The sequence below is a fragment of the Alligator mississippiensis genome, chromosome 11, assembly GCF_030867095.1.
Source record: "Alligator mississippiensis isolate rAllMis1 chromosome 11, rAllMis1, whole genome shotgun sequence".
NCBI classification, from domain to species: domain Eukaryota; kingdom Metazoa; phylum Chordata; order Crocodylia; family Alligatoridae; genus Alligator; species Alligator mississippiensis.
The window spans coordinates 3,983,554-4,008,067 of NC_081834.1; the positions used below are offsets into that span (position 1 = coordinate 3,983,554).

Consider the following 24,514-nt stretch of genomic DNA (forward strand, 5'->3'; position numbering starts at 1 on the left):
AAAATATTGACAAGATCAGTAGCAATGAATGAGCAGTATTTGACTTTAAACTTATGAGCTGTAGTTATTTAACTTTGCCCATTACAGAGGAAATCAGTTCTAGCCATTCTAGCGAAATGCTAATAGCCAGTTTTATTATTAATGAAGCTTAATGTAACACCATCTCCTCTTCTGGGAAAGCTATTTATTTAACTTGTGTCAAGAATATTCCTTAGTACTAAATATACTGGTGTAAGTGCTTCTTTGATTAAAGTTTTATTTAGTGTCGCTTTTAGACAAGCAAGAACACTACTTTTAGACTGCATGAAATAGTTTAATATTTGCAAACCTTGCTCAACAATATTTAGGTTTCATTGTACACATGGTGGGCTTCACCTACACAAAAAAGTCCTCTTGGCTTACAGCAGTCAACTGTCCGAAGGCACCAAAGTGTGCAAGCAGGCTGCTGTTTGTGTGAGTGCTGTGTACCCTTGCCACCAACAGCTGTGTCAGCTATAGGTGAAGCACAATGTGGGCATGTAGGCCAGTGGCAGCATTCTCCCATGCAATGCATTTTGGAACCTGAGTGGCACATTTCTGGATCCTGATGCTGCACTAAAGAAAATGCAGGTGTATGCAGGTGTTTGGGTTGCATTTTCCACACACTTTTTCTCCGCTTTGTCCCATCTCCAATTCACATGACAGTTTCTGAATGCCTAATCCCATGTGTTTTCTTTCTCCACCATCACTGGGGATGTTGAATTGTTCTTTAATGTGATCAAAAATGTTCTGCCTATGGACACTTGGAAATTTTACAAGCAAGGTTAGATGAACAGCTTGTAGAGTCTAAACACTCAGACATGTGATAATTTGGCCAAGAGAAGTCTCAAAAAAAGCACATCACTACATTATGTGATTTTTTTTTGTCTGTGCCCTATAGGCAACCATGAATTTTTTAACACCGAGAATAGAACAGCATTCAATAGAAAAGATTTTATTTGGGGTGAAACAAACTGTAGCGCAATGTATACGTTCATGGAAACAGACAGATCAAGCCAACTCAGGAGTAATCAGCCAGAAAAAGCAACATAAGCATTTCACATCAGGATATGCAAAGTCCTGAAGAAGGAAGTTCAAGTGCTTGCCAGCACATAGGCTAACCTTTGAGCTCTGGAAAGCTGTAATTTTCTTGCACTTCTGATGATGCCGAGGGGATGCTTTGGGGGGCAGTGGTTATATCTATGTCATGGTGTAGGTAGTGTGTAAGACTCCTTGTAGATGGCATTTTCCATGGGTTAAAAAGGGGAGAGGGATGCAATGTGCTGCATCTGATGGCTGACCATTTTTCACAGCATCTTCCTCTACCTGCTCTCCATTCACGGTCCTAGAGAGCCCCTCATTCGGCTGCTTCTTGCCCATGTCTGTGCATTTCAATACCCCAGGAATACGTCCTTCCTGGAGCATCTTTTTCATTTCCTCATCAGTGTTGGCCTTGCCACTAATGTTAAAGATGCGCCTCGTATGACCAGCCCAGCCAAGAACACTGATAAAAGGAAAGACACGGAGCCTGTTAAATTTATAATGGCAGCATAAATGGAAAGGTAACAATAAAAACTTACTGAAAAAACATTCCTGTGAACCAGCATTCTTTGTGTTTTATGCACGTGGGACAGGATATTATGTCAGAACTGGTCTGGGAGGGGGATGCTCCAGGAGAGGAAGTATGTACTGGGATGGAAAGGAAAAAAAAGTCACATTTACCAACGCTGTCTTCTTCCTTGCTGCATTCTGTTCTTTGGGACTGGTTGTGCCTTTGGCTGGCCTGCATATGGAACACCTGGTCTAAAGCAAAGCAGGGCACAATGAGTTATGATCTGCCTTGGCAATCTCCCTCCTGCTTGTCCAAGGTATCAGCGTCCACCTCATTGCTTTGGAGGTTCCCTCCTCGAGATCCTGCAGGATATCCACAGTCAGTGTCATGGCTCAGTCCCTGCCAAAAGATGGTGTGAGGCTCTCAACAAAAAGGGGCACATCGATGAAGCCGCTCCCATTTCGTTGTTCCACACGTTAACCCTGTGGTAGAGCTGGCAGGGAGCCCACCTGAACTCGTTGCCATGCTCTGCCCTCGTAAGTGACTCTTCCCGCAATTCTGATACTGAATAGCTGCACCTCCCCAACGGCTGAGGAGGACCAGCACGTCCTCCTCGCTCTAATCAGAAGGACAGGGTTTCAGAGTGCATTCCACCCTGTGGCAAGCCATACCTGTCCACTTGCACAGGTGGCAGGACAAGGAAAGAGGTTTTCCCAACACAGAAGGGAGATTAGGAGCAACATGAGAAGGGAGGTGGGCCACCATTTCCAGCTTGAATTTGGACAATAATTATACCCACACTGGCAATAACCATGGCCAGAACAGGTGGCATCACGTTAGCTGCAGCAGTCTTCCTGCACTAACTGAGCCAAAGAATGTCCTTATTCGTTTGGTTTATAATGACATGATCATTGTGTCACTAAGGGAGGTAGTATGTCTTAGCCAACACAAACCTAGGTTGTTGTTAGCCTTCGGGCATTACGTAGGTAGATGAACACAAGGTTTTGTTGATAGAACTTTATTTCTATCCACAAAACACTCTTGTGTAAACCAAGCTTCACACCAGTGATTGTATTTTAAGTCTTTTGCACATTTATTTTCAATACAAAAGACATTACTTGCTGAACAATACTTTAAAACAAAACCATTCACAGCATACAAATGTCTCTTACACTGGTCAGACAGCTGTTATGCAACAAAGTGTCTCTGTTCATCCCCAAGTAACTCTACTTGGACTGTATTATTTCCATCATTCAAGTGACACGCAAGATTTGAAAGATTCGCATCTAGATCTCTGCTCTCTCTAAACTGTTTGGATATTTCAGAAACTTGCTATATAACTAGCTACACAGAGGTATAACCTAGATACTGTCTTTAAGAACACCTTTCAATCCTCTTCCCTCCTCCCAGGTGCAAATGAGCTTACTTTTGTTTTGTTTTTTAAAAGCACCTGAGATTCCCCTGACCAGCACAATGTTATTTATAGCAAAATTAATGTCTCTCTCTCCCACAGCCCTCTTTCTTTACTGTGTTGTTTTACCATACTTTTTCAGTGCCAATCTTTTGCTGAGCACTTTCTTGGCTTTTCTCTACTAGTAGTGATCACTACCCTTCTGGAGAAGTGACAATTCTGCCTCCCGCTTTGAGTGGCTGTACTTAGTACACATCCTTTCTGTGCAAGAGGTGAAAAGTGGCTTGGGACACTAAGTTTACAAGTCCCTCATTACTAACACCAAAAAGTAATCCCAAACTCTAAAAACAAACGTGTCAAACAAATAAACCTCTCTTTTGGGGGCTGACTAGGAACGTTTCAGCGCTCAGACTCTTGATTAGTTTGATGGCTGGCTCCCACTAAACCATCTCTTCACCAAGTCTTGAATTTAAGTACTCTTTTAATCTCCAATCATCTAGGAATACTAACATCTAGGAATATTAATAATAGGTGAAAATATTTAGTTTTCTCCGTGTGCCATGACCTTAGAAGAATGACACTCAGTTTTTTTCCAGTGGCTACCAGTATCAATAATCTGTAAAGAAGAGTAGGGAACTGCATCTTTCAGACTGTTGGACATGTTAGGGATAAACGAAATGCAACAAAAGAAACACAGAACCCTGAGTTCAAGGACCAAGAGATAAAGATGGAAGCAACTGATAATTAGTTTTTAAAATGTATTTAAAATGAGAGTGTTTAGATGCACACAGATGATATTCTGTTCATGTGGATTTTAATCTTGGGATGGGTGCTTAACTGAGCATTTCACCACATTTGTATAAAACAGGTTGGTATAATAATAGACTCTTTCAGACTGTGAGTAGCTGCAAGGATAATCACAATCTGAAAGAATCCACTGTATACAGAGAATCCCAAATCCAAGTCATTTATAATTATATGTAACATTTTTAGAGAACTTGCTTGCTTAAAGATATATTTCAATTATCATCATGGCTGAATGTATATCAACAGGAAAAAAACCCCATCATTCCCAATAATAAGTATTTCAGTCATTGATTTGACAGCTAACACCTCTGAGGACAGCAGAATCAATTCATTTTCCAAAGCTGTTGATTTCTTCATCTTCACTGACTCTAACATTCACTTCTTCTCTCTGCCCAAATAAGAAAAATGTTGTAGCTGAACACAATAAATTGAGAAAGTCTGAAAACAATGCACTGAAAACAGACTGTTGCTTTCTTTATATTTGAAACAGAGCAAACATTAAAAACAACAATAATAAAGCAATGTGAAAACCCACCAGATGAGAAGCAATTGAATACGTAATTTCAGTACAGGGCACCTTTATCTTCTTTATTTAGAAAATAGATAGTCACTGGGCCACAGCTTGTGTGAACAGTTTCTGTGACATTGGCAAAGAACCAGGAGATAATTCCATATAATAAGGTTGGGATACCTATGAGAAAGAAAAAGTTGTCAAATACTGCAACGTTGTCATGAAAACTCACACCAACACAGAGGCTAGAATAATGGCTACGAAGGGAAAAACAAATACAGTTAGTGCCTTTTAAGACCTGGTTTAAGTTCACACGTAATGAGTGGGAAGCAACAAAGTCAGAACAATGGTGAGCTGCTAGCATGCGCGTAGTCCCGGTGACTTCAACAGGACCGCCTGTACCCAGGTGTGCTTCAGTACATTTCTGAACCTGGTTCTCTGAAAAGGAGAGCAGCTGTCTGAAAGATGATCCTTTATAACAGGTGCTTTAAACAAAAAAAGTTATAGGAGGTATTTGTCATGTATCAGAAGGGCCAGAGAAGCGGAGATTATGTCATTACTAATTAAGAGGTTTCTACCTGGAGAAATGTGGGCAGTGGAGTCCTTCAAGGCTCTGTCCTGGGACCAGGACTGTTCAATATCTTCATCAGCGACTTGGACAAGGGAGTAGAAAGCACCCTGTACAAGTTTGCAGATGACACCAAACTATGGGGGGAGGTGAACAAACTAGAGGGCAGGGAGCAAATCCAGGTGGATTTGGACAGGCTGGGGAAGTGGGTGGAACAGAACAGGATGCAGTTTAACTAAGTTAAGTGCCATGTGTTGCACCTAGGGAGGAAGAATCATCAACACTCCTATAGCCTGGGAGGTGCCACTCGAAGTAGAACAACTGAAATACGGAAAGGGCTCCAAGGGAGGTGGTGCTGTCCCCTTCCTTGGAGGTACTGAAGAGGAAATTGGACAGACACCTGGCTGTGGCCATCTGACCCCAGCACTCTTTCCTGCCCAGGGCAGAGGGTCGGACGTGATGATCTAATAGGGTCCCTTCCGACCCTAAAATCTATGAAATCTATAAAACAAATGAGGAGGGCCGGGATAGGAGATTTACCATTGTGCAAACAGAAATAAGGCTATGTCTTAAAGGACGCAGCAGCAGCAGGAAGATACCGACAGATGCTGTCTCAATAGACAGGTCAGAATCAGAGATGCCACCTGCTTTAAACCAAAAATTACCTCCTTGCAAATCTTACTAAGTTGGAAGTCATTGTTGTGGTCCAAATCAAACAATTCAGTCCCAACAATCTGCATTAACACAAAAGACCCGTAACCTTCGTTATGACTGCTACCAACCGCCCATGAACAGTCCTACCTGCGCTGTACACCGAGATTATCCTGCACGTTACCAGACTCGTCCCGGACCTGACCAAGAACGCCTTGCATTCGAGTCTAACTTCACCCCAACCACGCAGCCCGTCCGTCCAGCACGAGAGCGCGCCCTGAGAAACCTCTGCCTCTTGCAGAACCCCTGGACCCCCCCGGCTCCCCCCTGCCAGCGACGCTGCGGCTTTAAACGGTCTCCCAACTGTGCTTGTGAACAAGTGTGGCAGGGCTTTCTACACCCCCGGCACTGGCCCATGACTGCTGCCACTGTTACTACTGTCACGATTACTGCCACTATGAGTCACTACTGCTGTGACTGCCACGGTCATGATTACTGCCGCTATTACTACTTGCACCGTTACCGTCACTATTGCCACTACTGTATTACTAGTCCCTACTATTACTACCACTATTATTACTGCCAGCACTGTCACGGTCACTATTACCACCGTCGTGATTAGTGCTACTAGTCACTATTATTACGGCCGCTATTACCATGATCAGTGTTGCTGCCACTATTGCTACCATCTCCGTTACTGCTGTCTATTACTGCCACTATTATCACTGCGGGCACAGTCACTATGATTACGGATTACACTATTATTACTATCACCAGTATTGCTGCCACTATTCGCCCCGTCTCCGTTGTTACTGCCACGGTTATGACCACCACGGCCACTGTCTCGGGTCGCTAGGACTACTGCCCTGTCCCTGTTACCACGACTGCTGTCACTATGACGACGACCACCAGTATTGCCCCGCCCCGCCCCCCACGCGGCCGGAGGGCGAGGGCGGGGGCGGCCCTCACCGGCGTTGATGATCTTGATGGCGCCGAGGGCGGCGTCGAGGCGGGCCAGGGGCAGCGGCGGCCCGCGGGAGCAGTGGTACTTGACGAAGGGGAAGCAGCCGGTGCGCAGCACGAGGTAGTTGGTGCCGCGCACGGCCCAGTTGAAGTGGGAGCGGCCGAACTGGTCGTTGCGCACGGCGCTGTACTTGACGCAGAACGAGGTCCAGGGCGGCAGGCCGCGCTGCGCCAGGTGCCGGCTCAGCACCTCGGAGGCCGCGGGACGCCCCACGGCGCCCGGCCCCGCCCGCAGCCCGCCCCACGGCAACAGCGCCAGCCACACCGCCGCGCCGTGCACTGCCCGCAGCGCCTCCATCGGCCCGGCCCGGCCCGGCCCGCCGCCGCGCTGCGCATGCGCGCGCCGCCGTTGGGCCGGGGGCGGGGCTGCGGGCGGCCGTTGGGTCGGGGGCGTGGCCTGCGCTCGTGACGCGCGGCGGCCCCGAGGGAGGGAGGGAGGGGGCGGGGCGGTCACGTGGGGGCACCTGAGCTGGGGGCAGTAGGGGTCATTTGGGGGTCACTGGTGATGGGGGGGGCAGTAGGGGGGCACCTGAAGGCTTCCTAGTTATGAGGGGGAGCAGGGGGGTCACTCATGGGGGTCCCTGGTTATGGGGGGAACAGTAGGGGAGGGTTACCTGAGGGGGTCCCTAGTTATGGGGGGCAGGGGGTCACCTGGGGGCAGTAGGGAGTCATTTGGGGGGCAGTAGGGGAGGGTCACCTGTGGGGTCTCTGGTTATAGGGGGGCAGTAGGGGAAGGTACCCTGAGGGGTCCCTGGTTATTGGGGGGCAGGTCACCTGGGGGCACTAGGGAGTCATTTGGGGGTCACTGGTATTGGGGGGCAGTAGGGGAGGGTCCCCTGAGGGGTCCCTGGTTATGGGGGGGCAGGGGGTTATCTGGAGATGCCTGGTTATTGGGGGGGCAGGTTACCTGGGGGCACTAGGGAGTCATTTGGGGGTCACTGGTATTGGGGGGCAGTAGGGGAGGGTCCCCTGAGGGGTCCCTGGTTATCGGTGGGCAGGGGGGTCACCTGGGGGTTCCTGGTTATTGGGGGGGGCAGGTTACCTGGGGGCACTAGGGAGTCATTTGGGGGTCACTGGTATTGGGGGGCAGTAGGGGAGGGTCCCCTGAGGGGTCCCTGGTTATGGGGGGGCAGGGGTCACCTGGGGGTCCCTGGTTATTGGGGGGCAGGTTACCTGGGGGCACTAGGGAGTCATTTGGGGGTCACTGGTATTGGGGGGCAGTAGGGGAGGGTCCCCTGAGGGGTCCCTGGTTATGGGGGGGCAGGGGGTTATCTGGAGATGCCTGGTTATTGGGGGGCAGGTTACCTGGGGGCACTAGGGAGTCATTTGGGGGTCACGTATTGGGGGGCAGTAGGGGAGGGTCCCCTGAGGGGTCCCTGGTTATCGGGGGGCAGGGGGGTCACCTGGGGGTCCCTGGTTATTGGGGGGGCAGGTTACCTGGGGGCACTAGGGAGTCATTTGGGGGTCACTGGTATTGGGGGGCAGTAGGGGAGGGTCCCCTGAGGGGTCCCTGGTTATGGGGGGGCAGGGGTCACCTGGGGGTCCCTGGTTATTGGGGGGCAGGTTACCTGGGGGCACTAGGGAGTCATTTGGGGGTCACTGGTATTGGGGGGCAGTAGGGGAAGGTCCCCTGTTGTGGGGGCCACGTGGGGCCCCTGCGGGAGCCGTTGGAGGGCAGGAGCAGGGAGAAGCCCCTCCTGGGCAGCCCGCAGCAGTGCTGGGGGGACGTGCTGCGGCCTGGCTCTACCTGCCCAGCTGCGTTCGCCCGTCTTGTTGCCTGGGCGTTACGGAGGGGAAGAGCAGAGGTTGCACGAAGAGGACGGGGAAGGCGACTGACCGGCCGGGAGGTGGCGGCTGCCGCGGCGGGGGATCGTGCAGCCCCTGCAGCACAGACCGGGAGCGGGCTCGTGGCAGGGGCGTGCTGGTACTGACAGCGCGCGGCCCGCTCGGGGAGCAGGAGAGACGCGCTGTCCTGCTGCCGGCAGCCCCCGCGGACCAGGGCAGACACGGATAACGCACACAGAGCAGCTCTGGCCCACGCCGCTGACCGGACCTGCGCGGTCATACACGTCCATGCCTTGTTGTTTTTATCCCCCAGGCCGCCAGATCGCCCTGCCTTTTCTTGGCACGCTTCGCCGCTGCAGTGCGAAGGAGGTTAATGCCAGCGAGAGGGATCTTATTTAGGCCACGTTACGGATACGCCGCGTTGGTTTTCCTTGGCGAAATCTGATGAGAGCTTCGGAGGTTAGACTTTCGTTCTTTGAGTCTTTCAGGCCTCTTCAAAGAGAAGATCTTTAACATCATAACAAATCACATTCCTGGGAGTTTTAATCTAAATAAAACTTAAGGTTTTGACCCATTAATATTCTATATGAGGGGAAAAAAAATGACTGTACAGAAGAGTAAACTCAGAAACGGAGCTGGGTTTTTTTTCCCTTGTAATAATTATGAGCAATATCTCAAACTCAGCAATCTTAGACCATTGAGCTGTGTAGTATGAATGTGCTAATTAATCAATTACTATCCAACAACGTACCGTTTATTTACTGTAATGTACTACATGTGTGTAGAACCAGTAATTATTAATCATCGTCAGTAACAAATTTGACTCAAGTTCAACTTCTTATAATTAATAGAGCATATAGTTAGCTTTAATATCTTTCTTTATTAGCAGCAACAATGACTGGAAAGAAAGTGGGACCCGATGTTGTGGTTCATTGAAATGCAGGTTGGACTAATGTACTATACTCTAGCAACACTACCTTGCTAGTATAGTTCATGGTCAGTTTATGTTTTAACCCCAAAACATGTACTTGTAAATTTATGCTGAATTGAAATCTGGTGAACATACCCCGGCATAAGTAGTTCTGATTTTTAAAATAGATTAGCTTGGAGTTTTGAGAGATTTCGCAGTCGTGGACTTAAATGCTTGTGTGGCTCTTTCTTTTAAAAATGCATGGAGAGGAAAAAAATAATTCAATAGCTGTTTGGAGAGCAGCCTTTCACTCACCGAATAAATGTATTTATATCTATGTGTGTAAGTCCACAGCATTTATTACCTCTTGCAGGAGGCAGCACTTGTGTTTTCACACAATCAGCAAATCATTTCAAGTTAAAAAAATGCAAAGGATTGGTATTTTATTTTCTATTATTTAGAGCTGAGGTCCAGATAAAAAGCCAAGTGTTTTGTGGTATCCATGTGAATATCTTTCATTTAGGAAGAACAAGCCACCTGGACGATACGGCTGCATAACAAAAACCGGTTGTAAGATTAAGGTCTCTGTATTTTTTTGGAATACATTGCATTTTTGTATCATTTTTGTAAAAAAAACAAAGCAACACACGATTGAAATGCATGTCACTTCTCAGCAAGCCTTGAAGTGAAGATCATGGAGATCATAGCCAGACTGAACTGTCTACTGCATAGGGGAGCAAAGCAGGACTCGCTGCTGCCATAGTTAATATCCAATATACGTCTGTGCGTATTGGTTACTGGAAGTTTTTAAAGGCAGTTTAATAAACATTTGTCTGGAGCAGTTTAGAGAGAGAGGATCCTGCCTCGAGCATGGGTTTGAATTAGACTGGCTGCTTTCTGGAGGTCCGCTTCAGCTCTGGTCTTCTATAGTTCAAGTAAGTCGCTTAGGGATGGAGCCACCAAGGGACCTAGGCACCGCAGCGCTGATGATCACTGCAGAGCCTACGTTTAGGTCAGGGGTCAGCAATCTTTTCAGTGTGGCAGACAAAAATAATGCAAGTTGGTACAAAGGTGGGCTGCCACCACTGCTTCTCCTGCTGCCACCAAATTGGTGACTTGGTTGCAGCCTGGCTGCATCTCCCCTCCTCTTCCAGGTAGTGCTGTAATTACACTGCTCTCCCTTCCCCACTAAATATTTAAGCATTCAATGTAAAAATGGAACAGCTTCAACAAGGAGGAAGGTGACTATCCCTGCCACACCTCTGCACAGCTTAGAGCCTGGTGGGGTAGGACACTTATGGGAGATATAAATTTAAATCCTCTCCAGCGAAGGAAAAAATTCAAGCCAACCGCTCACATGCCAGTCTAGTGCCTTAACTGCTGAGCTGTATAACAGGGGCTTCATCATCCTCTTCTCACAAGGTTTTGTGCAGAGGCTGATGTTTTAGGTGTATACCCAAAGCATGTCTGCAATAAGAAGCAACACAAGCAAGGAAATGCTTAGTTTATAACCTCCGAGGCTTAGATGCAAGATGAGAATCGAGCTGCTCAGCACCGTCAAGACAGGCGCTTGTTCACATGTCCTGAACTTTGGGCATCCGGAGAACTTGACTAGTGAACAAGTAGGTGCCTCCAGTGTTAGGCAGCAGGGTTTTAAGGAGGGGACCAGTTTGGGACTTAAACCAGCTAGAGTGGGAGTTAAACAGGACTTAGGAACTTGCAGCCTTTTGGCATATAGCCCTAGGTGCGCAATTTACCAAGATGCAACTTTGTTCTGTTTTACAATGTGAGATAAAAAAAAATTCCCATACAATATAAAAAATATTTTGGTTTTTTAACAGGTTTTGAAATAGCAGAGATTATTTTGTGTACCTGAGTCAAAGGCACCAAATACCCCAGAAACTAGCAGTTTAAGATCAGTAACAGCTATTGTCCTCCTCCATCAGGAGTAATAAAGTTTCACAACCATGAAATAGATTGTTACAGTGAAAAATAGTCTTCATTTTGAAGGCCTTTCTGAAGAGATTTTGCTTTCTACCCACAGAACAATATAATATTGTTCCATAATATGTTCTTGTACTTTTATACTCCTTTTTACCCAAAAACGCAAAACTGCTTTGCAGATATTAAAAGTCTCACAACTATACATCGTGTGTGCAGTATGAGTCCCATTTTACAGATGTGGAAAATGAAGCCCATATCCTCAAAGACATATGAGCGTGCTTAACTCATGTCGAACAGTCTGATTAACCTCATTTGGATTATTTGCAGCCCATAAAATTAAACCTGTGCGCAAGCTACTAAAGAAGTAGGGCCTGAGGGAGAGTTTAAATGATTTGCTCCAAGTTATACAAAAGAATAGTGTGGAAGTCAAATCTGGAACTCCTGATTCCCAGTTCCTTGCTGTAATCATTAGATGACTGTTTCCCAAAAGGAAGCATCAATATATTATTGCGTCACCTGTAGCGCAAATGCAATACTTCCATGAAGTATTTGTTCTCATCGAGTGAGAAGAAGCTCCCAATGCTATTCCATTCAGTACCATCATTTCAAGTAAAGTATTCTACACATCGCCATACAATGACGTTGCTACGGCACCGCGCTTTAGTGCTTCCTTTTGGAAGTAACTGCCTGTACTGCGCCGTGTGCATGGTGCAGTTAGATTTGCCAATACTTCGCTGTAGCGACATGCTAAAACGGGGCAGCGCGCCACTACGGGGAAGTAGCTGTCGATCACGTGTAGACTCACGTGATTGCTGTATCACCATATGGCAATGTAGCGCGTCGCTACAGCAATGCAGGGCGATGTGCAAATGCACCCTATAAGAAGTAAATGAAGAATCTATCACATATGCTGAATTTTCAATATATAAATCCTCCCATTTATTCAGGGCTTATGTCAGGAGGCCCATCTTAGTGACACTAATACTGCAAACATTTACCTTTTTTCAAGGTACATTGTTGAGTTCTCAAATCTGTTTGCACTCTTCTGTCTGTAGGGTATGTTACATGAATGTATTCATACTCACTAGCAGCTTTGCCGAGGCAGAAGCTCTGAATTGTGTTGTAAACAGCCTACACCTTCTGCAACTGCACCACCAACCCATTTCCCAGCTTGTAAGACAACTCCGTCTCCTTCTAGTAAACGTCCCACAGCAACTCTTGGCTCTGGAGCTCCCCTGCCCCAAACCTTGCCTACTACCTGTTGAGTTGTCTTCTGGCATCTGAGAAGTAACCAACCTCGAGCGTCCTTTCATCTGCCGATCCTGCTTCTCCCATGCCTTACTCTTCTGCAAACCTAGATCACGGTGATCGTTCATATAACTTTATTCAAGGGATCATTTTTTTCCTGATAAGGGAAACAGAGGAATGTAGTGGCGTGAGCTTGGGACTAAACACACCTAAACGTGAGTACGTTACAATGACATGTATAACGTATGACACAACACATATTTGATTGCAAATTGGTATTTCAGCCCATAACCACCATAATGCCGAAACAACATTTTTGACACCAGCAGCATGCAAGTTGAATGTGACAGACTAAAATCATTTCAATCTTGCCATTGACTCAAGACTCCAAAATGCTAATAGTAATTAAAAACATTTTCCTCCAGTACATTTCACACTTAGTACAGACTGGGAAATCTATCTCACCAGAGGACTTTTCAGATCACATGTGCTAAGCAAAAACAGGTAGAGTTTTCTTTTGTCAGACCAGAACAAAGACATAAGGAGGTAGAGGGTTTCATTTCCACCTAGGACACAGCGATCTGTTGAGTGCCAGTGAACTAATGAGCCTCTCAGACCTTATGTTGTTCTGGCTCAGATCGAGACTTATTTCTTTTTAGCCCTTAAGAAAACTGCTAACTCTCAGGTTGATAAAACACTTGGGAAATGACCTCCCACCCCAATACACACAGTGTTTTAGTGACCAAATGGGAATGCTACACTGCGTATAGGAGAGGCTTGGCGAGAAATCTAGCAATGGCCTATTTGAGCAGGAAGCAAGTACAGAGAGAGCATGTCTTGTCTGCAGTGGGGACAAAGCTGGAAGAGCTTATCCTCAGCACCAAGGGAGAACAAGTGGCAATTCTTTGTCTCAACGATTAATAAGCAAGTAGTGCAGCATTCTTAGCAATGTCTTTTGATAACTGACTTCTTGCAAGCGACAGATCAATGTTGTACCTACCACAGGCAAGGGACATGCTGCTCTCATTTCCAGCTGCAGTGAAACAAAGCCTTCTAGAAAGGAAGCGTGTTGGCTGAATTCCACAGCAGACAACCTACACGTGGCGCTAGGGCATCCAAAACCAAGTTTTTATTAAAACTGTGACAAAAAAGACCAAGCAATTTTACAGTATGTAAATTTAGATTCTTATCTGAGGGGCAAGTCAGCATTTATGTGAAAGTTCTTGCTTGTATCTTTAACTAGCTCGTCAACCAAAGTGGAAATACGAAGGTTGATACAGGAGATTATGTACTGACTTAATGGATCCTGGCACACGTGCACTTCAGTTAAACCTGCATTTGTAAAAAGAGAATACGGATATACTGTAACTGCATAGTAAATGCCATTACTGCCTTGAAAATCCTGGCTTGGCTTGAGATTTTTGAGCAGTAAGTTGGAAGAGACTTGGCATATTCAGGGGATAATACACTCAATCTGCAGGAGGAAATAAATTGTAAACTACAAGCCAGAGCACCATCTGCCAGTAAGATAAATATTACAGCCTTGGTTGGCGAGGTGGTTCTTCCCCTGTCCGCTACCATCCTGTCCTGTCGGCAATGAGGGACTTGATGCTAAAGAACTATTTTACCGCTTACCTCCAAATTATAGCAATTCTAAGTGGATAAATATTGTTCCAGGCAAACTCAGGAAAAGCTGGCCTGGCATGCAGTCAGTGCAGATTTAAAAAATAAAAACACAATTCATGCTCATCAATGTAATTTTATGGGCGACAGTTCTTGTGACACAAAAATCATGTCTTTTTTGATGAGACTGCAAGTTTGGCTAAGACGGGTAACTCTGAAAAGCAAGGGTCCTGAAGGTGCCTCAAGAAGGGCACTCGTGTCTGACGTGCCTGATGTCTCTCTCAGTTATGCAGTATCATCCAATAAAAGATATCATCAAAAATCCTTTGCTTCTCACGTATTTTCTAGACCGTCGTGACTGCAACAACATACCCACCCTACTAAAGGTAAGTGTAGTAGTCGTATGGGGTTCTCTAATGTGTTTAACTTATTACCGTGCAAAATTCTGATTTTTACACACAGCATCAGCACAGAACATATCAAACAGATAAAAACTAGCTAATAGATATATCTGAAAAAGGAACTATTAATGGGGTCATTGAACGGGCCCTAGGAGTCATGGAGACCAATTGATTATGAGCTCCTAGTAGGATACAGTGGCCAACAGTCATTGGATATACTAAGCAGAGGCTGGGACGTGGCATTTTTACTGTGCGTGGCATTAGTGAAATCATCACTGGAATACAATGTCCAGTTTTGGCACCTATGTTTTTAAAAGGATGTTGGTGACTTAGAGTTCAGAAAAGAGATGCCAGAATGAGTTGAAGACAAGAAAAGCCATCTTACCGTGGAAGACTAAAACAGCACTCTCCGTTTGGTTCATCCAAAAGAAGTTTCAGAGGTAACTTGATCCCAATTTAACTACTGCAGCAGACGGAAGATTTCTGACAGCCAAGGACTCTTTTAGATTTGCAGACAAAGGCGTAACAAGATTTGTCACAATCTAGACCAATCCAGACTAAAAATAAGGCACTGATTTTTTAACAGGGAAGTCACTTGACTTATTGAGGGATGTGGCAGACTCCCTGCTACCTCCTGTCTTCATATCAAGACTGTTGATTTATGTGAGAGACACAATTTAGCTCAACCAGAAGTTATGGACTGGAGGCAGGAATCACCGGATGAAAGGCTGTGGCTGTGCTGTTAGTTAGATCGTGACATCTCTTCTGACCTTAACAATTATGATTCTGTGAATAAGGTTTGAAAGGCAGACGCTGTGCTCAGGATTCAAAATACAAATGTGGGGGCATGTAGAATAGCATGGGCAGCAAGTATTGTTTTTCACCTTTTTACTGATTTCCTTTTGCACAAACAGGGGTATTTTAGGACTATTTTTACTAACCATTTAAATGCACACAGTAATCATTAACATTCAGTCCCTGTAAATATTAAGTCAATTATCAAGGTATAGAGGCAACAAAATATTTAGGTTATCATGTTTTCCCTGCATTCCTTAAAATTGGAGCTCCCCCACCTCCCCTGCTTTCTGAGAGGCTTAAATAATATGATACTTTAAACATTTCAGTGAACTATTCTTGGGGAGCATCTGCTTTGGAGGACTGCTCTTCTTCACATTTTAGTTTGTTCTCTGCTGTAGTTCCCAAGATTGCTTCAATGTCTCGAATTGCCATCTGTAACAGAGTCAAAAACTACAAGTTACTTGACGAGTATTACAGGGGAGTAAACCAGCCAAAAACCTCTGCTTCCTGCCAGCCCTTTCCAAATGCAATCAGTGTCGCCCAGGCCAGAAGGCACCAAGGGAGTTTTTCACTGCTACCATGGGATGCAAGGGAGTTATCTGAAAATACTGTAAATACAAGTTTTAGGTAAACAGGAAAACAAAACAGCTTTTCTCTTTTTTAATTAATTAAGCTGAATTTTATTTGACATATATAAATCACCCTTAATTCACTCTAAATAAAATGAAGTAGAAACCCCTCTTTACATTTTTAATATGATTTTCTTTGTTTCGTTTGTTGCATGGTGTGGCAGGGCACTGTAGGTGTCTGCCACTTTAAGACCGGAGCCAAGCAGCCCACAGGTGCATGATTGCAGCGGCCATTTCAGATCTGTGGCTGCCCAAATAAACAGGGCAGTTTGCTGCTGGCAGGGCAGGCAGTAACATTGCCTGGTTGCAAGGCTCCATAGCATCCTGGAGGTAAGGGAGCAGCTGTAGGGGATGGCTAGGAGGCTCCTGGTCCTGGGCATGACCTAAAACTGCATCCTGCCAGGAGTGGGTGGTCTGGTGGGGCTCTCGGTGTGGGAGCCCCCAGGAAATGCCAGGCCAGTTACCATCCCAGTGAAAAGCAGGTAGGGGCACCTTAACCCCAGCCCTCACCTCCAGGTGGATCTGGTAACATCGGAGGTAGTGGGGGCCAGGCATGGTTGCAGCCACCTGAACCCTGTGGGGTGCAAGACCTCGAGGAGGGAGAGTGGGGGCCAGGCACGTCTGTGGCCACCTGAGACCTGTAGGGTGTAGGACCCTGAGGAAAAGTAGTTGGGGTCAGGCACGGCTATAGCTACCTGAGCCCACCGGGGAGGGAAGCCCCATTACCCCAAGTGAAGGGGCAGTGTGGAGCCCCAAGTGAGGGGGGCAGAGATGAGTAGCCCCAGTGAGGGGAATGAGGACCCCAGTGAGGGAATGGCCCCAGTGAGAGGACGGAGATGTACAGCCCTGCCAAGGGGGGCAGTGGAAGATGTAGAGCCCCAGTGAGGGGGCAACCCCAGTGAAAAGGCAGTGTGGAGCCCCAGTGAGGGGGTGGAGATGAGGAGCCCCAGTAAAGTGGGGGGAAACCAGAGGGCTGGGAGCTCAGTATGTTTTGTATATATGTGAATTGCCCCAGAAGGGGCCAGAGCAAGATTAGACCCGGTCGGGTAATTGGCTGGCCACTACCCCAGTGAGGATTGCAGAAGCGGCCCAAAAGACGGTAAGTCTGCCACCCAAGGTACGAACTAGATAAAGCCTATGACCTAAGGGGCCCGTTCCAAGAGGGAGCAAGGCAGAATAAGTTGTCGAGGCATGAAAGAGACCCTGTGAGAGGAGGGCGGTATAAACGTGTGTGTGACTGAGGCCTGACAACGGGACCTAAGTTTGGTCTGGCTGTAGGCTAGGAGCACTGTGTCATCTGGATGCCATCTGCAAGGCTTGGGCTGCGGTGTAGGAGAGGAACGGAGCCTCAGATAGTGCCCCCTGGCACTGGGGCAAGAATGGGCAGCCTCCCACCTTAATTAATATTCTAATTAATTAACAACAAGGCATGGCAGGCGAGACAGGTGGGTGGCGTGCCCAAAGGCAAGTGGGGAAACTAGCACTGTGGCTAGTCAGGGAGCCCCACTTTGCCACACACAGTGAAACGTAATTAGATCTTACCTGAAAAATGTGATCTCACGCTCTGCTCAGCACAGGAACAAACAGACTTAGCATTGAAGAGAATCTGTTTTAAACTTATTCCCTATGACTAAGAGCACAAAGTGATAAACAAGGTGCCCTCATAGCTGATAACAAAATGCCTATGGTCCAGATGGAAAGCGAAGGGGCATATGAGCTAGCAGGAGAATAGTTGCTGGAAAGTTATGCTACTCTTTGGATTGAAAAGATGGTACGGGGCAAGGGAAGAACCGCCTCACCAACCGAGGCTGTAAATATTTATTGTATTGGCAGGCTGTGCTTTTGCTTGTAGGTTACAATTTATTGTAGTTCCAATGGTAGGTTTGTAGTTTTACAATTTATTTCCTCCTGCAGATTGAATGTCTTATCTCCTAAATATACCATTTATAGTCGGCCCGTTTTTCAGGTCTTAGCTGGCGTGTACTATTTTTGGTCCGGGCCAGCAAAGAGACAAGACTGAGCATAGGGCTGGATTCATTATCGCTCCGCAGTCTCTTTTAAACAAGCAGACTGGCACAAAAGAGTGACAGAGCAAGCATCAACGATCCTTTGGGGAACATTGCCAGTACAGAAAACCTTAAGCTAACAGGACCAACTCAGCAGCTCTGTCTTGACTTTGCAGCGTCTTCTGGCGCAGGAGGTTGGGCGAGGTGGGCTGGCTTCGTCCAGAGGAGGTTGGATGAAGGAAACAAAAATGAAATTGAATAATCTATCTCAGTGTTCAAGGTGACAAGCAAGGGCTAAACCAGCTGATTAGCTGCTGGAAGGTGGGTTGGATTTCTTAAAATAATCTAATAATGTAATAATCCAAGTGGTTATTAATAAAATGGGGATGCTTGATTTTTAATTTGTCATCTTGATTGTATCCCTTTAAAAAGAAACCAGAGGCAATTACCTATAGCCTGTGACAATTACCTACAGCAGCAAGGTGGGCTTCTTTACCTTTACAAGAGAAACTCCAAAGATGTGGTGTTTCATGCTAGAACAGCTCTGCTTTTAAAGAAAAAGTTTCAAACTATTAAATTTAACTAACGAGTTCACTGGGAGACTTACTATATTGACCTAGACACTGTAAAATATGTACTGCTAACAATAAAACAGGAATGGTTTAGCACTTGTTTACGATACAGCATGAGGTATTTTCAGCCCTTGTACAGAAATTAACCAGGATCGTTAGTTAATTAACACCTCACCTTAAAATTGGTCTCGCCTTGCATATTAGGTGCTGATATTTCTTGATGGATGATGAAGAGATTGCGAGCAAAGGTCATGAGGACCCCCTGGAGATCCTCTCCGATTGTTCTGTTAATGATATCCAAACAAATGAGTTTACCAATGATTCCCTTCACATGCTTAAAAACAATCGCCCTCTCATTTGTGCCTGTCTGGTGATGGAATTTAATGAGTATTTTCAATCTCACAAGGTGGCAATCTTCAGGGAGATATGAAAGATGAGGCTCCATTTTAACTTGTCAACAGAAAGGATTTGTGTAATAAATAATTTTTATTAATCAACTTAGCAGAGGAGAGCAGTGGGTTCAGCTATTCTAAGCAGAAGGCTACCACTGAGTTAGGACAGTGGCACTAGCACATTATTTTAACATTTAAATTAGTTTAAAAGCATTGTTGCTACCCCATGCATATTGAGATACAATTCATGCATAGAGTATATTTGGACGTGCAGACATCCAAACTTTGCAAACATTTCTCAGACAGCTGTGTCATACTTAGAAGCATCAATGCTAGTCATTGGTGCTGCAGTCTCTTAGGAATATATACAGATCCTCACTGTAGCCTCCTATGCTGAGGGGAAACGAGCCTTCTTTAGTGGACCACAGCAGCAATGAACATGAGCATAGCGCAAGATTAATTATACAGCTGAGCTATTTCAATGGTGTTACAAATTGAACCAAACTGCTGCATTCTTGCAACTGTTTCCAAATGAAAGATATGGGTTGCCTCCTATTTTGCAGTCTTGGAGGGATAAATGTGGATCACAAAGTGTAAGATCCAATGAGTTTGCATGGCTGGAAGTATGGACAGCACATGCTACGTCAGGGTGACAAATGCATCTGAGAGCTCTCCGGGGAATTAGGTGTTGTTGGCATGAGGTCAGAAATAAATGAACTCGTACACCCTAGACACTTACACTTATGCAAGTGATACAAGTACTTGTATCGCTACTATGACAACCCATAAGAGGACACATTCATACAAAGAGGTACATACGCGTGCATGTCTAGGACTGGCCAGCTCAGATGGTCAGGAGGAAGAGGCAAGGGGCCATAGCTACCCCTTACCACCCAATCCCGTCCCATGTTCAGCTGGGGTTCATTTACTTAATTGATTATCTTGCTAATTTCTCTTTCAGTTCCTTGATCCACAAACTGCACTAGCTCCAGCTACGTTTACTCTGCAGACAGTAGCACAGTGTAGCGCAGGGGCAGGCAAAGTCCGGCCCATGGGTCAGATCTGGCTGGCAGTGGACTCCATTTCCCAGAAGCCCCTGCCTTCATGGCTGGGGCCAGTCTCCATGACCTCAGCCACAACTGTGCTGTGATAGCACAAGGCTGGGGTTGCCATGGAGATCAGCCCCAGCCACACTGGCAGGGTGTGTATGGCAGGACAGGGCGGGGGGCTGCTCCAGAGCCACTGGGAGCTTGCAGTATGGGCAGCTTGGTTGGGCCCAGGGCACTGCTACGATCTGCAGCCTGCATGCTCCCGGCAGGGGTGTACAGGCAGCAAATCGTGGCTCTGCCCTGGCTCCTTGCAGAGGTGACAGCACGCTCCCGAGCCAGGGCAGAGCCGCGATCTGCTGCCTGCGTGCCCCTGCCCAGAGCACGCAGGCTGCAAATTGTGGTTCTGTCTTAGCCTCAACCAAGCTGCTCCCACCGCAAGATCCCAGTGGCTCTGGAGCAGCCCCCTACCCTGTCCTGCCATGTGCCCTGCCAGCGTGGCTGGGGCCAGTCTCCATGGCAACCCTAGCCTTGTGCTATCACTGTGCAGCTGTGACTGGGGTCTCCATGGAGACCAGCCTCAGCCATGTGGGCAGCGGCTGCTGGAAAATGGAGTCCAGCTGCTGGCCAAATCCACCATTTTGCCCAACCTTGGGGTAGGCACTCCCCAGCTAGCTTCAAATTAAACTAGTTCACTGGGATACTAGTGCCAGTCCAGGTACGGCTGCACAGAGCTCCAGGTGGAGCTGCCAAGAGGCAAAGTAATACAGCCCATGCAGTGCTCAAATACCGCAATGCCTAGACTGCTACTAGTACCCAAATGAGCTCGCGTCAAGCTGGCTTGGATATCTTCACACAGATTGCAGGCTGCAAGACAGACAACTGCTTACTCTGTTACAGTCATTTACCAAAGCCTTTCCCTGTCTGCAGCCTGGCAGTCTTACTGAGAGTTAGGGCTATGCGAACCTTCAGTCCCTGATTCAATTCAGCAGAGATGCAGCCCAATTCGGTGTATGAATCTCCGAATCCGAATCGAATCAGGACCCTTTACTCTCTCCGAATCAAATCAGATCCCTCTGAATCAATTCAGAGAGATTTGGAAAGATTCGGTTTAAATGTTTATTCTACATACCTCTAGGTAGCAGGGGCTCGTGAATGCAGCGATGCTGGGGTGCACGGAGCATCCCACAGGAGCACATGAGGCTCCCCAGTGCACTTGGCAGCAGACCCGGAAGTGGACCAGAAGCACTTCTGGTCCACTTCTGGGTCCACTGGGGAGCACATTGGGGGGCCCCCTGCACCCCCCTGGCTCAGCGACTGGTGCCTCCTGGGTCTGGGGGCGCACCTGAGGTCCCCCCACAGCTGATTGCCGAGCCAGGGGAATGTGGGGGGGCCTCCCTGCATGTTCCCTGGCAGGCCCAGAACACTTCCAGGCTCACTGCCGAGCACGTGGAGGGCCCCCCACACTCCTATGGGATGCTCCATCTACCCCACCATTGCAGTGATCACAAACTGTGCTGGTACCTCGAGGTATGTAGAAAAAACATTTACAGCTGTGTCTATGGCCGAATCGCTGATTCTCCAAATCGGCATCAAATCTTCAGGTTTGGATTCTGTCAAATTGAATCGGGGACAGTGATCCAAACCAATGAATTGAATCACTGTCTCCGATTCGGACCGAATCCAAATCCGAATCCAGTAGAGCCAGCATCGTACACCTCTACTGAGAGTCATCAGAGTTTCTGAGTAACAGGTGACCATCACTGGAACACTACATTGCCTTCAAGTAAATCATCAGTTTTATTAAAATCCATGACATCAATACTCTGTCTTTTCACCTTCTTCAGTTTAAAAACTTTCCACCAATTTATCCAGTTATTTAATTTACAGTGTGTACTCACATCATTCCCAATCTGTATCGCCTGCGGTCTTCATAGAGCATAAAAATGGTTCCTTGTTTTTCCTGTTAAATTGAAAAAAACCTTTATTTTAATCGTTCCTGAAAACAACACTTCCAATTACAGATGTCTAAAATGTACTGTACATGGAAAGTAAGTACATAATCACATAATTAAAGAAAGGTTAGTTTTAAAATGTGTGTAATGGATCATTAGTAAGCACAACCTAAGTAATTTATACTTGAGAACAGAAAGCGGTAATTTTCTGTAAATTCAAATACACATATTTCAAGGCTACTACTCAGTAATAAATATTTTGTTCCCCCTACAGTGTGGGATGATCACGGATGGATCATTTCAAACTTGGCCTGTACGTGGTCCAGCTCATTTAAGATGATGTGTAAAAACACTAAATTCTTTAGTATAGTAGAAATTACTTTAGTTTTTCATGCTCCTTAAAATAAGTTTCTACAGTTGTTGTTAGGTGCTGACTTAACATGAACTTTCATAATGTCTTCCAATTCATTCTGAGTCAATAGGTTCACCGACAAAATTCATGGGGCCTAATAGCGAGATGTGTTGAGCAATGATGGTCACTAGGAATATGGACAAATTTCCTGATATAACAGCCCATCCCAGAGAAGGCGTGGAGTGGGACAGCTTGAAGAATGACTGTAGATTTCATGATGAAACCCTCCACCCCTTAATACTTCTTTCCATTTGCTGTTTTTCCTTTGAATACCAGCTTTTATCTTCATTTTACCCATTGGGCTATTTCTTTTTCCCCGCTCTTGATATATCCTCCTTCTGTTCATAATCCTTTCTCCAATGAAGGAAGAGGTTTCTTTCTTTCTCATCTCTCCTACTGTTCACCTTTATCATCTGACTTTTCTCATCATCTTATTCTTCCCCTTTTACAAAATCATCTGCCCTTTGGATGTAGCTAGTTAACGCAAAACCCGCAGCACTATAGCTTTCAAGGATTCAATAATATACTTAGGTTTGGCAGCGTTTGATTTTTATTTTTTAATCATTTTGACGGATAATATTGATGTTTACTTTTAAGCATTTATTCAGATTTTTATCGATTTACATTTTCAGGACTGCACGAAATTAAGTATGTGGGAGGCAGACGATTTATCAATTACAGTACACGGTTATTATCGTGCAGTTTAACCGCCTGCCGCGACAAACCTAACTACTGTAGGGCTGCCGCCAGCTGAGCGGCAGAGCTGCCATCAGTCCCAGCTCCACTCACCCGTAGCTCCCTCGTCTGCTTTGTCACTTCCTCTTCCTTTGTTCCCAGTCCCCTGGGGTTTCTGGGAATTGCAGTCTGAACTACACTCGGCAGCGTCTCTAGGACTGCTCCCCCGCCATCACCATCACACGCTCCATCAGCTATCACTTTTCTTATGTTCCCTTTCTATAAATTTCAATTATTAACGATGGAAATATTTTTACATCGGTCTGTGAGTGTGAGGTGAAATCAATGTTTGCCAATAAAAACTGAATCCTGCCAAACTTAACTATGCTACAGCTAAAGGAAGCCAACAGAAGACCGATAGCTAAACTAACCTTATTTATAATATGGAGCCTGCTAAAGAAACCTTTGTTATGCAGGGGCTTGTCTACACCGTTTCCAAACACCACCTGAATATCACCAACAACTAGGCCCTGCCTACACATTCAGGATGCACCAGATCCTGGGAACGAGGCAGTCCAGGGGTCTTGGGGCATCTCTGCCTGCATGGCAAGAAGCACGAGTCTGAGGACAGCTTGGGGCATGTGTGTAGGGCTGTTCTAAGGAGGCTTCACTGCCTCATTTTTGGGCTTTGGCAGACACTGGGCAGGATGTGCCACTCAGCTGAGGCCCCGAGCACAGCACAGGGGTGGAATAAACAGGTTTCACATGTTTCGGCTGCTAACACCAAGGCTGAAAGGGACTTGGGGGTCATGAGTGACCACAAGATGAACATGAGATACCAATGCGATGTCACAGTTGGTAAAGCAAACCAAACTCTGGCTTACATCCATAGATGATTCTCAAGTAAATCCCAGGACGTCATCCTCCCACGGCCTTGGTGAGGCCGCAGCTGGAGTACTGCATCCAATTCTGGGCTCCACAATTCAAAAAGGACGTGGAGAAGCTTGAGAGAGTGCAGAGGAGAGCCACGTGCATGATCAGAGGGCAGGAGAACAGGCCTTATGAAGAGAGGCTGAGAGCCACAGGACTCTTCAGCCTGGAAAAGCGCAGGCTCGGGGGGGACCTGTTGGCTGCCTGTAAGTACAGCAGGGGCGTGCATCAGGATCTGGGGGAACGCCTGTTCACCAGAGCGCCCCAAGGGATGACAAGGACCGACGGTCACAAACTCCTCCAAGACCGTTTTAGGCTGGACATACGGAAAAACTTCTTTACTGTCCGAGCCCCCAAGGCCTGGAATAGACTCCCTGCAGAGGTGGTGCAAGCACCTACTTGGGACTCCTTTAAGAAGCATTTGGACGTTTATCTTGCTGGGATCCTTTGACCCCAGCTGACTTCCTGCCCCTGGGGCAGGAGGCTGGACTTGATGATCTCCCAAGGTCCCTTCCAGCCCTAACGTCTATGAAATCAGTCTCAGAAAATCTGCTAAAAAGAATTACATTTTAAACTGCAACCGGGCCATCCTCCCATTACCAACGAACTCCTGCAACCACCACCTTCATGTGACTTTACTCTGCCTG

General features: G+C 46.5%; 2 protein-coding genes and 1 long non-coding RNA gene across 13 annotated transcripts in view; 1 reads left to right on the top strand and 2 right to left on the bottom strand.

The window, feature by feature from the left end:
- Positions 1–957: 957 nt before the first annotated feature.
- C11H15orf61 (chromosome 11 C15orf61 homolog) lies at positions 958–6,857 on the bottom strand. 6 transcript variants are annotated; one of them, XM_059714534.1, is made up of 5 exons: positions 6,488–6,855; positions 4,324–4,479; positions 4,095–4,176; positions 1,741–1,932; positions 958–1,522 (listed from the first exon to the last, which is right to left on the bottom strand). In XM_059714534.1, exons 1-2 carry the CDS (start codon positions 6,837–6,839, stop codon positions 4,352–4,354), a joined length of 480 nt encoding a protein of 159 aa, XP_059570517.1. In that variant the 5' UTR covers positions 6,840–6,855; the 3' UTR covers positions 958–1,522; positions 1,741–1,932; positions 4,095–4,176; positions 4,324–4,351. The 6 variants fall into 6 exon arrangements, with proteins under 6 accessions (XP_059570517.1, XP_059570516.1, XP_059570519.1 ...); XM_059714533.1 differs by having other exon boundaries at positions 1,741–1,969; XM_059714536.1 differs by lacking the exon at positions 4,095–4,176 and having other exon boundaries at positions 1,741–1,821; positions 6,488–6,857.
- On the top strand, positions 6,511–9,573 carry LOC132243960 (uncharacterized). Its single transcript, XR_009455522.1, has 2 exons — positions 6,511–6,602; positions 8,640–9,573. It is a non-coding gene; the product is annotated as an uncharacterized LOC132243960 (long non-coding RNA).
- Positions 9,574–12,545: 2,972 nt separating this feature from the next.
- The window catches only part of IQCH (IQ motif containing H), a 108,610-nt gene continuing 96,641 nt past the window's right edge, over positions 12,546–24,514 (bottom strand). For 5 of the 6 annotated variants that reach the window (XM_019477493.2, XM_019477491.2, XM_019477495.2 and 2 more), the window contains 3 exons: positions 21,797–21,858; positions 18,633–18,741; positions 12,546–15,682 (listed from right to left, as the gene is read on the bottom strand). In XM_019477493.2, the coding sequence (XP_019333038.2) occupies positions 15,581–15,682; positions 18,633–18,741; positions 21,797–21,858 (273 nt within the window). In that variant the 3' untranslated portion in view covers positions 12,546–15,580. The remainder of the gene's footprint in view (positions 15,683–18,632; positions 18,742–21,796; positions 21,859–24,514) is intronic. The other variant, XR_002087018.2, reaches the window with a different exon arrangement.